This window comes from Papio anubis, chromosome 1 (assembly GCF_008728515.1).
Source record: "Papio anubis isolate 15944 chromosome 1, Panubis1.0, whole genome shotgun sequence".
In the NCBI taxonomy this organism is placed as follows: Eukaryota; Metazoa; Chordata; class Mammalia; order Primates; family Cercopithecidae; genus Papio; species Papio anubis.
In genome coordinates this window covers 125,224,966-125,240,360 of record NC_044976.1, presented here as the reverse complement: position 1 = coordinate 125,240,360, position 15,395 = coordinate 125,224,966, and the positions used below count along the sequence as shown (strand labels likewise).

At 46.3% G+C, this 15,395-nt stretch overlaps 1 protein-coding gene across 3 annotated transcripts in view; it reads left to right on the top strand.

Moving 5' to 3' along the window:
• ADAR (adenosine deaminase RNA specific) overlaps positions 1-15,395 on the top strand; it is a 47,188-nt gene that overhangs the window by 28,678 nt on the left and 3,115 nt on the right. For 2 of the 3 annotated variants that reach the window (XM_031653343.1, XM_031653344.1), the window contains exons 4-15: positions 814-997; positions 1,424-1,572; positions 2,131-2,275; positions 2,403-2,593; positions 10,119-10,266; positions 10,604-10,775; positions 11,060-11,153; positions 11,851-11,973; positions 12,267-12,400; positions 14,160-14,342; positions 14,655-14,767; positions 15,227-15,354. In XM_031653343.1, coding sequence (XP_031509203.1) covers positions 814-997; positions 1,424-1,572; positions 2,131-2,275; positions 2,403-2,593; positions 10,119-10,266; positions 10,604-10,775; positions 11,060-11,153; positions 11,851-11,973; positions 12,267-12,400; positions 14,160-14,342; positions 14,655-14,767; positions 15,227-15,354 — 1,764 coding nt within the window. Of the gene's footprint in view, positions 1-813; positions 998-1,423; positions 1,573-2,130; positions 2,276-2,402; positions 2,594-10,118; positions 10,345-10,603; positions 10,776-11,059; positions 11,154-11,850; positions 11,974-12,266; positions 12,401-14,159; positions 14,343-14,654; positions 14,768-15,226; positions 15,355-15,395 lie in introns of all 3 variants that reach the window. The other variant, XM_031653342.1, reaches the window with a different exon arrangement.

Genomic DNA, 15,395 nt, shown 5'->3' with positions numbered 1-15,395 from the left:
GGATTTTGTGGTAAATCATTCTTTGGACTCACACTGTAAGAAACATTGGTGCCATGTTCAAATATATCAGAAGACCTAGGAAATAAGAAAGACCTACTTTTCTAAATGAAATCGCAGACTGAGCAAAGAGCTCACCACATTTGAACGCTTGAACAAAGGGGGGGCCTAGGCTAAGTCCAGAAGCCTAGAACAAATGCTTTTTTTTTTTCTACATAACAAGGGGAAATTCCTTGTTATGTAGAAAATAGCTTGAGACAAATGGAGCTATAGAGTGACTCTTAACAAACTACAGTGATACAGGTCTAGGGACAAAAGCCAGCCACTAATAAGTGGCAAATGCCTGATCCCCCTAGGTAGTGGGGAGCGTGAGACTGGGTTATAAGAAGCCTTCACTATCTTTTAGGACCCTCCCTTGAGGAAGCCAGTCTATCACAGTTGCTTTAGAATGAAGGTCTTTTGGTTGCTCACAAGACTGTAATGGCGATTTTTGGCCCATCAATTTTGTGTGGGGGGAGTTTATGTTAATTCATTGTTAAAAGATAGTGGGTTTCCCTTGAGCTAGTTTCCTATCATCTGTGCCTATGTTTGCTTCACTGAGCTGTGGGGAAAGAGTCACTGGCTGCTTTGTTTACAAAAAGAAAGGACAGGCTGAACCTTAAGTAGCAGGAAGGAGTTCCTTGGCCTGTCCTTCATCTCGCCCACAAGTCAGAAGTCCCTTAGCGTAGCAGAAAATTCCAGGTTGAAGGTCTCTTTGGAGAAGGCAGAAGGAATGACTTAGACTCCTGTTCACACATCTAACCACTTTCCGTCAAGATTTAAATTCCAGGTTGTCATCAATGGCCGAGAGTTTCCCCCAGCTGAAGCTGGAAGCAAGAAAGTGGCCAAGCAGGATGCAGCTATGAAAGCCATGACAATTCTGCTAGAGGAAGCCAAAGCCAAGGACAGTGGAAAATCAGAAGAATCATCCCACTATTCCACAGAAAAAGAATCAGAGAAGGTAGGTGTCCTCCTGCCATCTGGGAGGCTATCAGTTCCCTGTCAGTGTCTGGATTGTAACTGACTCCCCTGAAGTAATGCCAGCCTAAAGAACTGACACTATCTCGGAGTCAGCTTCCCACTGTTCCCTCTACCCTACCTCGCCAGCCCATCTTTCCTCCTCTCATATCCAGCTCCTCTCTCTGCTCCTTCCCAACATAATTGGATTTACAGAATTTCAGAGTTGAAACAGACCTGAAAGGTTATTGAGGCCAATCTTCTCTCTTGGAAGATATGGAATGAGAGCCCCCGTAGCTCCTTTAGCTTTGGAAAGCCAACCCGTTGACAGTTGGTGGGAAGAAAGTCCCCCATCCCCATCCCCTCTTCTGTGATGGACTAACCAGTGTTTTCTTAGTTTTGTTTTCTTCTTGTCTCTCATTTTCTCTAGACCACAGAGTCCCAGACCCCCACCCCTTCAGCTACATCCTTCTTTTCTGGGAAGAGCCCCGTCACCACACTGCTCGAGTGTATGCACAAATTGGGGAACTCCTGCGAATTCCGTCTCCTGTCCAAAGAAGGCCCTGCCCATGAGCCCAAGTATGTCCCACGTGTCCTCTATCCAGCTGAGGTTTTCTCAAAAAGAAAAAGAGACACATTTTCCTCCTTGCCTCCTCAGGGATGGCAGATTGACCAATTTCTCCTGTTTCAAAATGGGGTAAGGAGGGCTCTAAGGGCCTGGTCGCTGCTTGTGAGGCAGAGAATTAGGGATTAGGAATTCAAAGGGAATTCCTGGCCCACTCTATCTTTTCTACAAGCACTGGGGAGGTTCATGGCTTGGAGGTCACTCACTGTTGGTGGGACAGAAAGGTACAGGACCTGAGAAGCTGTCTGCCTGTGGGTTTGTAGACTCACATATTCAAGAGAGGTGTTCCTGGAACAGGTGAAACTAGGTTGATGCTTAAATGTTGAAAGGGGTCAGCCAGGCTAAGAGACACTGGCTGTTCAAGGCAGAAGTGACTGCATGACATGTGACTGCACAGAGGTGATGTGTTCAAGGAAATTACCAGTAGTGGAGGATGGCAGCCTGGCAAAGGCTAGATCAGGCTCGTCAATCAAAATCATTTTAATCCTTCTACTTGCTTCATCTCCTATCAGGTTCCAGTACTGTGTTGCAGTGGGAGCCCAAACTTTCCCCAGTGTGAGTGCCCCCAGCAAGAAAGTGGCAAAGCAGATGGCCGCAGAGGAAGCCATGAAGGCCCTGCATGGGGAGGCAACCAACTCCATGACTTCTGATGACCAGGTAGGGCATTTTCCTACTCAAAAGATACAGGCCATTTTTAGCAACTGAGTGGTTTGAGATTGCCAGTGACTCCCTCGACATTTCCTGAAGTGTTTACGGCTCCTCTGTTTGACGGATTCTCCTTTAGCCCGAAGGTATGATCTCAGAGTCACTTGATAACTTGGAATCCGTGATGCCCAACAAGGTCAGGAAGATTGGCGAGCTCGTGAGATACTTGAACACCAATCCTGTGGGTGGCCTTTTGGAGTACGCCCGCTCCCATGGCTTTGCTGCCGAATTCAAGTTGGTCGACCAGTCTGGACCTCCTCACGAGCCCAAGTGAGTGTCCTAGTCCTGGCTAATGCATGTGTCACCAGTTGGGGCGGTCTGTAACCCAGGGAAAACAAGGGTGTGCTTTAGCTGTGTAGGACAGAAGGGGCGAGTTGAGGGAAACAAGTCCAGCCCTGTCTCCATGGCCTCTTAGAAGACAATAGACTTGCCAAGAGTGAATGTGTTCACTCTTCCAATAAGCATGATCCTTTTTAATTTTTTGACTTTTTAATTTTTAAAGGAATGTATATGTACATTAAAAAATCAGTCAGGGCCGGGCGCGGTGGCTCAAGCCTGTAATCCCAGCACTTAGGGAGGCCGAGATGGGCGGATCACGAGGTCAGGAGATCGAGACCATCCTGGCTAACATGGTGAAACCCCGTCTCTACTAAAAAATACAAAAAAAACTAGCCGGGCGAGGTGGCGGACGTCTGTAGTCCCAGCTACTTGGGAGGCTGAGGCAGGAGAATGGCGTGAACCCGGCAGGCGGAGCTTGCAGTGAGCTGAGATCCGGCCACTGCACTCCAGCCTGGAGACAGAGTCTCGCTCTGTCGCCCAAAAAAAAAAAAAAAAAAAAAATCAGTCAGGCCAGACATGTCACACGCCTGTAATCCCAGCACTTCGGGAGGTTGAGGCAGGTAGATTACCTGAGGAGGAGTTTGAGACCAGCCTGACCAATATGGTGAAACCCTGTGTCTACTAAAAATACAAAAATTAGCTGGGCGTGATGGCAGGCGCCTGTAATTCCAGCTACTCAGGAAGCTGAGACAGGAGAATTGCTTGAACCTGGGAGGTGGAGGTTGCAGTGAGCGGAGATCGCGCCACTGCACTCCAGCCTGGGCAACAGAGTGAGACTCCATCTTGAAAAAAATCATTTAAGCTGATTGAAAAAGTAGTCATTTCAATGAAAAGTCTCATTTCTGTCTCAGACTTCCAGTTTCTCTCCCCAGACCCATATACTACTATAGTCATGCATTAGCAACTGGGATGCGGTCTGAGAAACATGGTTTTGTTGTTGTGAGAACATCAGAGTGTATTTATATAAACCTAGATGGTATGGGCTCCTACACACGTACAGGCTGTATGGTACGGCCTGTTGCTCCTAGGCTGCAAACCTGTACAGCATGTAACTATAGTGAATACTGTGGGCAGCTGCAACCCACTGGTAAGTATTGGTGTCTCTATCTAAACAGAGAAAAGACAGTAAAAAGACAGCATAAAGGATAAAAAATACTACACCTGTATAGGGCGCCTGCCATGAATGGAGCTTGCGGGACTAGAAGTTGCTGTGGGTGAGTCAGCCAGTGAGTGGAGAGTGAATGTGAGGGTCTAGGACATGACTGTACACTAGTGTAGGCTTTGTAAACACTGTTCACTTAGACTAACTACATTTATTTAAAATAGTTTTCTTTAATAAAAATTAACCTTAGCTTACTGTAATTTTTTTACTTTATAAACTTTTTTATTTTTTGTTTCTTTTGTAATAATACTTAGCTTAAAACACAAACATGTACTGCTATCCAAAAATATTTCCTTTGTTTATATCCTTATCCTATAGTCTTTTTTCTGTTTTTAAATTTTATTTTTTTTTAAACTTTTTAAACTTTTTTCTTAAAAGCTAAGATGAAAATACATTAGCCATTAGCTTAGGCCGACACAGGGTCAGGATCCTCAGTATCACCATCTTCCACCTCCACGTTTGTCTCACTGGAAGGTGTTCAGGGGCAATAACATGCATAGGAGCCGTCATCTCCTATGGTAACGGTGCTTTCTGGAATACCTGCCTGAGGCTTTTTTTAGTTACTTATTTTTCTAAAAGTAGAAGGAGTATACTCTGAAATAATTATAAAAATATAGTAAATACCTAAGGAGCGTGCAACCTAGATCCCTTGCATGCACAGTTCACAGTAGAGTTCGCACTGCCTATGAGAATCTCATGCTGCTGCTGATCCGACAGGAGGCGGAGCTCGGACCGGAATGCTTGCTTGCCCGCCACTCACCTCTTGCTGTGTGCCCAGGTTCCTAACGGGTTACAGACCCCTGCACTTGGTGATAAGAATTTTTCAGCTCCATCATAATCTTATGGGACCCCTGTCATATGTGTGATTTGTCATTGAACAAAACATTGTTATGCAGTACGTGACTATACCAGTTTCTTGAGTCCTTCTAGAAATTGCTATGCATAACTAGCACATTTTCCCTTTTGTCTTTTTAAACAGATATGTCTTCTGTTTTACATGTTGACTGCTTTACTTACCAGACTCCTTGCATAGCTGCATAATATTTCATTGAATAGAAGCTGACAAATTCAGTTTTTCAGAAAGAAATATTTAATAGGACTTAGGAACAGAAATGATGTACTGGGTGGCTGCAAGACGGTGGATCCCTGCACTTATCCTCCAGAAAGTATGCTTCCTATAGAGACTTTTTTGGTTAAACACGCAGCTGGTCACACTTTATACTTTCTTGTGAAACTTATGAGCACTAGCTGGCGGGGAGGCTTGGTAGAAATCTTTGTGTGGAGTTATTTATGCTACCAAACACCTTGGGATGCGGGAGTCAAATATTGGTGGTCATGGTGGTTTTGCATCAAGATGGCATCATTCTTGCCATGCAACAGGCATGTTTTCTTAATCTCTAAGGTCTATCACAAAGTGGAAAAGCAAGGTGTAAAGTGAGAGGAGAGGTGAAGATTGTATATGGCTAGAATATTTTCTTGAAGGATCGAAAAAACTGGCAACTGTGTTTGCTTCTGGGGAAGGAGGGACACTTTAAAACTTATAAAATGCTATCTTGTTACTTTAAATTTGTCTCTCCTTAATAGGAGTAATGTCAGCCGGGCATGGTGGCTTACGCCTATAATCCCAGCACTTCGGGAGGCTGAGGTTGGTGGATCATTTGAGGTCAGGAGTTTGAGACCAGCCTGGCCAACGTGGTAAAACCCCATCTCTACTAGAAATACAAAAATAGCTGAGCATGGTGGTACGCGTCTGTAATGCCAGCTACTCCAGAGGCTGAGGCAGGAGAATTACTTGAACCTGGGAGGCGGAAGTTGCAGTGAGCTGAGATTGTGCCACTGCAATCCAGCCTGGGTGACGGAGTGAGACTCCGTCTCAAAAAAAAAAAATAGAAGTAATGTCATTTCATGTATTCATATTTATGTGTTATCTGCATTTCCTTTTCTGTGAACCACCTGCTCTTGTCCTTTTCCAGTTTTCTTTCAGATTGTTACTCTTTATTGATACGTAAGAACTTTTAACATAATTTTTTAAAGTAGCCCTTTGCCCAACATGACCCAATTTAGAACACACATCTGCCCACTGTTTAAGCCATCTGGAAAAGGAGAGGCCCAGTCTCTCTCCAGCTGCTCTTCTACTACTTCATATCCTTTGCTTTCAATAAGCATCTCCTTATCTTTAAGCACAGGCCTTCACATGATAGGTTCAGTTCATTTCCTCCTTCTCTTCTGTGAAATCTTCTGTGAAATCCTTTCTAGGACTTCAAGTCAATTCATTGAGAATGTAAGAACTCACTATGAACTAGATTGAAGATATGAAAAAATGTTGCCCAAGTGCGTAGCAGACATATAGCCATAGCAGTATTGAAATGTGCCATCAGGCCGGCCGCGGTGGCTCACGCCTATAATCCCAGCACTTTGGAAGGCCGAGGCGGGTGAATCACAAGGTGAGGAGATCGAGACCATCCTGGCTAACATGGTGAAACCCCGTCTCTACTAAAAAATACAAAACGTTAGCCAGGCGCGGTGGCGGGCGCCTGTAGTCGCAGCTACTCGGGAGGCTGAGGCAGGAGAATGGCGTGAACCCGGAAAGTGGAGGTTACAGTCAGCTGAGATTGCGCCACTGCACTCCAGCCTGGGTGACAGAGCGAGACTCCAAAAAAAAAAAAGAAGAAAAAGAAATGTGCCATCAGAGGTGAATGCAGAGTGCTGTGGGGACACAGAGGGCGCTGCCGCCAGTGTCTGCCAGGGAGTTGAGGAAGGTTGCATAGAGAGGGGAAATGCTAATTGAGTAACTACGTTTCTTAATAACATACTCTCGTTCTTTCTTAATGTGAATTATGCTGGGTCTTCTTTTTTTCCTTTCTCTCTACCCTTGTTGGTGACATTAACTAATTTTTTGACTTTTTTTTTCTTTCTTTCTTTTTTTGGAGGTGGAGTCTCACTCTGTCGCCCAGGCTGGAGTGCAATGGCGCAATCTCTGCTCACTGCAACCTCCACCTCCCGGGTTCAAACAATTCTCTTGCCTCAGCCTCCCGAGTAGCTGGGATTACAGGCATCTGCCACCACATCTGACTAACTTTTGTGTTTTTAGTAGAGACAGGGTTTTGGCCAGGCTGGTCTTGAACTCCTGACCTCAGATGATCCGCCCGCCTCGGCCTCCCAAAATGCTGAGATTACAGGCATGAACCACCACGCCGGCCATGACTTTTAATATCTAAATGCTGGAGACCACTCAGAGCTCCAGATTCCTCCGTCTAGTTGCTTACTTGTCACTTCTCTTTGGATGAACGTCCCGAATCTGACATGTCCAAAGCAGAACTCTTGGGTTTTGCCCCCTTCACTTCATTTCCCTCCAGTCTTTCCCAGCTCAGTAAGTGATACCACTGTCTGCCCAGTGGCTCCAGTCAGAAACCTGAGGATCATCTTTTCCTCTACCTCCTTTACCTCCTTTGTCAACTCATCCTTAAGTCCTATTAGTTATACTTAGAATTTCTATCCCATATCCCTTCCTGTTCTTTCTACCTCCAGTGTCAGCACTCTAATCCAAGCCACGATCTCATCTAGACTGTCAAAATAGCCTCCTAACTGATCTTTCTACTTTATTTACTCAACGCTTATTTATGGAGTATCTTCTTTATTTTTTTTTTTTTAGAACAGGAGCCAAACATTAACCAATTGTCACCTAAAAAAATGTAAGATCTCATATTTGATAAGTATTCCAAAGGGCTCGAGTTGCAGTGAGAATCAGTTATAGCACAATTTGACTCAGTAAGCAGAGGGGGAAGGGCTGCCCCAAGAAGTACTGCCTGAGCTGGGACTTTAAGGATGATGAAGAGAGAGAGACCAAGGGTTCTAGGTGAAGGACACTGTTAAATCCTGTGGTGGAAGAAGAGCAGAGCTGGCGAAGGGGCTGAGAGGAGGCCCTTACGGGTGAAGCAGAGAGCACAAGGGAAGGCTGGCACTAGAGGATATTAGAGAGGTAGTCAGGGTAGCCCACCAGGGCCTGCCTTGTTTAGTCATGTTAGTGCTTTGACCACAAAAGCAGTGGAGAGCTGTTGAAGGTTTTTAATAAAGGACTGCCCTTTCCCCACACTCTTGTCCCTTTCCCAGCATTTTTCTTCTTAATTTTCTTTCCTCTGCTGAGAGAACCATTTCAGACCTTTGCCTCTTTCTTCAGATTTCCACCCATACCCCGTTCCTCACTTTCAACTACCTTACTTCACACTTAATTGAAAAAATAGCAGTAAGCATACAAGAAATACCTTATCTTTCCATTACCAAACTACCCCGCTACCTCCATCTGTACCAGCAAGAGTGAAGGACGTATCCCTCATCCTATCCCTGTGTCCTGGATCCCCCATCCCTTTCATCTGCTCTAAGACTTTACCACTTTGGTTGTCTCCTCTCCCCTCATCTGTAGCATCTCCATCTCAGATCATTCCCACCAGCCTTGAAACATGCCCATGACCGTCTTTTAAAAACCTTCCCTCTACCCCGTATCTTCCTGCAGCTACCATCTCATTTCTTTGCTTCTCTTACAGCCAAACTTCTCAGAGTTATTCATACTCATTGTCTTCACTTTAACTCATTTCACTAAAAAGGCCAACCACTAGCCACATGTGGTTATTGAGCACTTGAACTGTGGCTAGTGTGCTGTGGCACTGAATTATTAATTGCATTGTAATTAACGTAAATTCAGTAGCCCCATGTGGCTAGTGGCTACCATATTGGATAGCACAGCTCTAAAGGGTTCTAGTTGCATAATTAACAAACTTTTATCATGTATGTAAATATATCATACTATTATAAAACTTTGCACATAAGAGTTCATATTCTTTTCAAACACATAGGGCAGTCATGAAATTCTTCTGGATCCCTGAGGTAAAGATCCTACACAATCTGTCCCTGACCCCCTTCACCATCCTCTTTTCATGCCACTGTCCCTCTCATTCTGAACTTAAGCCCACTGGCCTGCACGAGCCTGCCAGCATGGGCAAAGAAAGGAGTGAAGGTATTCAGTTGCTTCGGATCATCAAGGAACAGTGAGAAACTCCATGTGGTTGAACATAAACGTTGATTCCTTTTACTGTCCGAGCTGCTAAGTCTTGAAACTGAAGCCTCTGTTGTATGCAGTTTGAGTATCCAAAGCTGGGTTCTCAGCCAATAGATTAGGATCTGGTTGAAAGCTAGGATTCTTGATGCCTTGTCTGATACATTTCCAAGCTGTTTTGCTTCACCGTGCCCTTCCCTCTGTGTTTGTGGAAATTCCCGGCCGGAGCAGTAGAAGCCACCTCCCTGCTCCACTTGGGCACTTTATTATCAGCACAGCTCATGGGCCCAGGATCCATTCCTTAACCCAGAGTTAGCTCAAGCCTGCCAGGAGTTGCAAAACAACTCCCAGAAAAGTCTGGGTGCCTGGCCTAAGGCCGACCTTGACCTAATGACCTTTCCAGGTCAAGTCCCCTTGAGCTAATAGGAAGTAAATGAGGGAATGGAGTTGGGGGCTTTAAAAATCAGTGTATGAAGTAAGAGTCCAAGTTGGTAACGGTATCTGGTCAGAATTTTATAACATGATTTTATCATATCCCGTTTTACAGCCACTTTCAATATGTGGCAGGTGATACTGGTTTTCCGTTTACAATAGTGATACGAAGTTTCCTATTTCAGTGTGTTTACATTTTTATCTCTTTTTTCATACCTAGTATTACAGATATTTACATTTTTAAAGAGTCTGTTTGTTTATTTTAGAGATGGGGATCTTGCTCTCTCGCCCAGGCTAGAGTGCAGTGATAGGATCATAGCTCACTGCAGCCTTGACCTCCAGGGCTCAGGTGATCCTCTCACCCCAGCCTCCCGAGTAGCTGAGACTACAGGCACACACCACCATGCCCAGCTAAACTTTTTTTTTCTTTTTTAAAGAAACAGGAGTCTTGCTATGTTGCCTGGGGGATTACTATGTTGCCCAGGCTGGTTTTGAACTCCTGGCCTCAAGTGATCTCCCACCTTAGCTCCTCAGGTTGCTGGGATTACAGGTGTGAGCCACAGTGGCTGACTCTAAGAAGTCAATTTAGAGAAAAATATTAAGTAATAGTCCAAGTGATACCTGGATCTGGCACAAATCATGTGGCGATTCATGAATGACCAAAATCTAGGACATGCTGCCTTAGAAACAGCTTCTGTTTGACAGGTCCATATGTTTGCAAGACCGGCCACATCTTCAGCAAAACTAACCCTTCCTTGGAACAACTGTCAGGATCTGGCGCTTGTCTTCATTCTCTGCTTCTCATCCCAAAGGTTCGTTTACCAAGCAAAAGTTGGGGGTCGCTGGTTCCCAGCCGTCTGCGCACACAGCAAGAAGCAAGGCAAGCAGGAAGCAGCAGATGCGGCTCTCCGTGTCTTGATTGGGGAGAACGAGAAGGCAGAACGCATGGGTTTCACAGAGGTAACCCCAGTGACAGGGGCCAGTCTCAGAAGAACTATGCTCCTCCTCTCAAGGTCCCCAGAAGCACAGCCAAAGACAGTTAAGACGTCTACTTTTGGTGCCTTTTTTTGGGGTGGGGGGTTCTCCTAACTTCTCTCTAAGTGGAGGTGGCTCTTGCTGTCATGCGAGTTATTCCTAGGCTTTACTTTTAGCCTCAAGAGAGCATATAACTGGGACACTAGATATAAGAAGGAAAAGATGACTCACACGACAAGTAGAGCTTGATCTCCCTGCCATGGTGAATATGGTGGACGCAGCCTCAGCTTTGTGGTGCTGACACAGCCTCCTTTCCCCACAGCTCCCTCTCACTGGCAGCACCTTCCATGACCAGATAGCCATGCTGAGCCACCGGTGCTTCAACACTCTGACTAACAGCTTCCAGCCTTCCTTGCTCGGCCGCAAGATTCTGGCCGCCATCGTTATGAAAAAAGACTCTGAGGACATGGGTGTCGTCGTCAGCTTGGGAACAGGTGAGTGAGGCTGAGTCATGCCGCCTCCTGTGGCGCCTGAAAGCGGGTCCCTCTCATCCTCCCCTGGAGTCCATGCAAGTCCAAGGCAGGGAGAAGAGACTCATTTTAGCTGCAGTCAATTCAGAGTGAGGAATGAGTTAGTTCCTAGAGGAGAGAATATGGGAGTCTAGGATCTGAGAAGTTGAGGCTGTTTCTGCCTTGAAGCTTTCAGAACAAATAGCCATCATCCTGTTTGTCATCAGTTTCCTTCCATTATTCTATTTCTGTTTTAAACACCTTCCTAGGGAATCGCTGTGTGAAAGGAGATTCTCTCAGCCTGAAGGGAGAAACTGTCAATGACTGCCATGCAGAAATCATCTCCCGGAGAGGCTTCATCAGGTGAGCGAGATCAGAGCTGTGGCCTGGTTGCCCGGCTCTGGAGAGCTCCAGTTCCCTGTCGCACGTGGCTCTGACATGGCCTCTCTGAATCCCCCTCAGACAGACGGGTCATGATGTGGCAGTGGCAGCCTTTGCTTTTCACCCGTCCATTTGAACCTGTCTGGTGGAATCCATCCCCTCTGTGACCTGAGCTGCCTCCCACTACTCCGCGTGGTTTTAAATGCTGTCCTTTTTTCTGCTAACTCTGCTGCTTCATGTCCTTTTCGGAAAACACAAAATGACCTTTTAGTCCTCAGGGCCTTGGGGATGAGGCAGCTTTCCATTTCTATTTGAGGACCTACACAACCTTGATGCCCCTGCCAGCTTTCTCCTCTAAGTCACCTTTTCTTTAATTTATGAAGGGAGAGACTTGGAAAGGAGCAACAGCTTCCTGTAGTCCTTGAATCAGTTTGCTCTGCCCTAGAATCCCTGTAGCTGCCATAGCGAGGAGCCCTCAGCAGAAATGAAGGAGACCCAAAAGGCTAACTATGCTTTATGAAATGCTGGGGTCTCCCCTGGAGAATTTCCACCTGAGAAACTGTGAAAGGTCTGCAACATTGAGGCTTTTCCTTACTTGCTCATTTGGAGGTCCGATTATAGAAGCAACTGTTTTTCCCAGAATTAAACCTACCTTCCTAACCAGACTTTGTTTTTGTAGGTTTCTCTACAGTGAGTTAATGAAATACAACCCCCAGACTGCGAAGGATAGTATATTTGAACCTGCTAAGGGAGGAGAAAAGCTCCAAATAAAAAAGACTGTGTCATTCCATCTCTATATCAGGTCTGTACAGTTCTTGTTGCTGCCAGGGTGGGCCCTGCCAGGCTGTTAGAATTGGGTATCCGAATGCTCTCTTGGCCTGTAAATCGGACCTCATACAATAAGCCACACTCCACCGTGGGTTTGAGGTCCATATTCAGGTGTAGAATGACTCAAGTGTACTGCTGTCCACCTCCAGTCTCCCATGGTAGGCGTTAGAAAACGTCCATTGCTTCTGTCACATCTAGTTGTTCTGGAGCCCCATGAAACTGCAGATTTCCCACAGGTGAGTTTTAACAGCCACCCCTGTTTTTCAGCACCGCTCCATGTGGAGATGGTGCCCTCTTTGACAAGTCCTGCAGCGACCGTGCTATGGAAAGCACAGACTCCCGCCACTACCCTGTCTTTGAGAATCCCAAACAAGGCAAGCTCCGCACCAAGGTGGAAAACGGTGAGTGATACATGCCCCCGCCTCCTTTTTGCAAAAGGCTCTGCAAGACCCCGGGCCCCCAAGTCTCTGCAAGGCTGTTAGGATTTTACCATTAGTCACTGGGCACAGAGGTGCTGTTTACAGGAAGGGGAAGACCTGGGTGGGGAGCTGTGTGGTAAGATCAAGGTTCTATTTTGAATGTGTTAGTTTGGGAGACCTTGGAGATCCCCAAGTCAAATAGGAAGTGGGGGTTCCCATGTGAAGCTTAGAGGAGGGAGCTTGGCTGGAAATAGAAATATGGGAGTCATCCCCCTATAGGGTCTTCATGGCCACGGGAATGCATAGGATCGCCTCGAGAAAGGGGGGAGGAAATGAAGAGTGCGGCACAACCCAGCCCTAAGGAGGTGACAGATGAGGATGCCAAGCGCCCGGGTCCCTCCTGTCTAGCTGGCAGTTGACTCTGCATTGTCCACTGGCTCCTTCTCTCCTATCCTCTCCTGTCTCCTTACTGTCTCCTCACATCCACTCCATTGCGTTCAGGCCACGTCAGCAGTCATCATGGTGGTCCTGAAACCCTGCTAAATACCCTAAAGTATAGACACAGTTACATGGAGCCAGTGCTCCACTCCTAGGTGTATGCTCCAGAGAGATGGAGACCTGTGTCCACGCGGAAACTAATATGTGAATGTTCATGGCAGCGTTACTCACAAGAGCCAAAAAAGTGGAAACAACCCAGATGTCCATCAGCTAATGGATTCATAAATAAAACATCAAGTATATCCATAAATTGAGTATTATTTGGCCATAACAAGAAGTGAAGTGCTGATACATGCTTACGATATGGATGCACTTGAAAACTTGATGCCAAATGAAAAAAGCCAGTCACAAAAGATCCCATATTGTATGATTCCATTTATATGAAATGTCCAGAATAGACAAATCCATAGAGACAGAAAGTAGATTAGTGGTTGCCAGGGCCAGGAGTGGGAGGGTTGGAGAGATGAGGAGTGACTGCTCCAATGGGTAGAAGGTTTCTTTTTGGAGCGATGAAATGTTCTAAAATTGACTGTGGTGACAGTTGCAGAAGTCTGTGAATATACTAAAAACGACTGAATTGTATGCTTTAAATGGGTGAACTGTATGGCATGTGAACTATATTTCAGTAAAGCTGTTTTTTTTTTTTTAAACCCTATGGTGGTTTCCCACTGCACTGCATATACAAGCAAAACCTGCTGTGATCACCCGGCCTCCTCTCATGCCACTTTCCCCATTCCTCGCATATGCTGTGTCCACACTGGCTCTCTGTCTGCCCCCTAAACAGCCAATCCGCTGGCTGCCTTGGGGCCGTTGCTTTTGTCCTGTGTGCCTGAAACACTCTTACTCCAGCTGTCCTTCTCCTCCATGTCTGGGTTCCCCTGCTGCTGCTGTCCCAGGAGGTTCCCCCTGTGGTCCTCCGTCATAGCTCCCTCAAAGCCTTCAGAGCACTATCAGCATGTGGAATTCTTCTGTATGTACTGGCTACTGGTTTAGTGTCTGTTCTCTCCCCTTTCAATCTCCTCACCACTGTAGATGTTTTAGGAGGACAAGCATCTTACTTGGTTTTGCTAACCAAGTTCTTTCCCAGCACCAAGCATAGTGCCTGGCACATAGCAGATGCTGTGAAATATGTGAAGAATGAATGAATGTTGCCTGTGGCTCAAGCTTAAGGAGGATAAAAACCACGCCAGGGAGTGGTTTGGTCCACTGGCCCCTGTAAGTCTGACCCAAGTCTCTCACATAGGAGAAGGCACAATCCCTGTGGAATCCAGTGACATTGTACCTACGTGGGATGGCATTCGGCTCGGGGAGAGACTCCGTACCATGTCCTGTAGTGACAAAATCCTACGCTGGAATGTGCTGGGCCTGCAAGGGGCACTGTTGACCCACTTCCTGCAGCCCATTTATCTCAAATCTGTTACATTGGGTAAGATGCCTGCCTTGGGATCTGGAACTGGTCTGTCGTCCTTGTGCCCAAATCCCAAACGGCATGTTTTGTTGCCAGGTGTTTTGTCTCCCCTGTCAAAGTGAGCATGAGTCACCCCTCAGGTACTGGTTGTCCAGTGTGCTGTGGTAGGGAGATCCTGGGTAGCCCCGGTCAGAAGGTGCTTCCTAACAAGGCAGCTGTTTCTCTTTCTTGACAACTGCATTTTGTACCTCCAAAATCCCCACATGCCCCTGCCTCTTAACAGCATTTGGTGCAAACACAGGTATATATGTTTCTCTTTTTTGTACACAGGTTACCTTTTCAGCCAAGGGCATCTGACCCGGGCTATTTGCTGTCGTGTGACAAGAGATGGGAGTGCATTTGAGGATGGACTACGACATCCCTTTATTGTCAACCACCCCAAGGTGCTATAACCCCCCTTCTATTTTCCCTGACATTTTTCTCCTTTTCAAGCAGTCACGTAAATAGAGGAAAAATGTACAATGTGAGCAAGGGGAGCATTGCCCGCAGTGGTAGCCCACATTGGAACATTGCCCCCAAGGGAACACTGCCCGCAGTGGTAGCCCACAAGGGAACATTGCCCACAGTGGCCCACCACCACCACCATTTGTTGGTGTCCCAAGAACTTTAACTGTCTTCCTTTTGGATGCCAAGGGCTTTCCTTCTCTTAGTCTGGAATTAATCTGAATCGAGGTGGAGTTAGTATGTCTAGAGTGTGCTCTGTCTTAGCCAAACAGAACCCTAAATACAGGAGAAAGATCATGACTCTGCATTTCTTCTTTGCTATAAGTCTCGAGTCCCTGCTTCAGAATCTTATTCCTGAAAGGTTTCCATCTTTCTCCCATTGCTTCTGGGATTCCTAGGTTGGCAGAGTCAGCGTATATGATTCCAAAAGGCAATCTGGGAAGACTAAGGAGACAAGCGTCAACTGGTGTCTGGCTGATGGCTATGACCTGGAGATCCTGGACGGTACCAGAGGCACCGTGGATGGGTAAGGAGACAGGAGAGCGCAGTGAGGACCAAGCCTCTGCC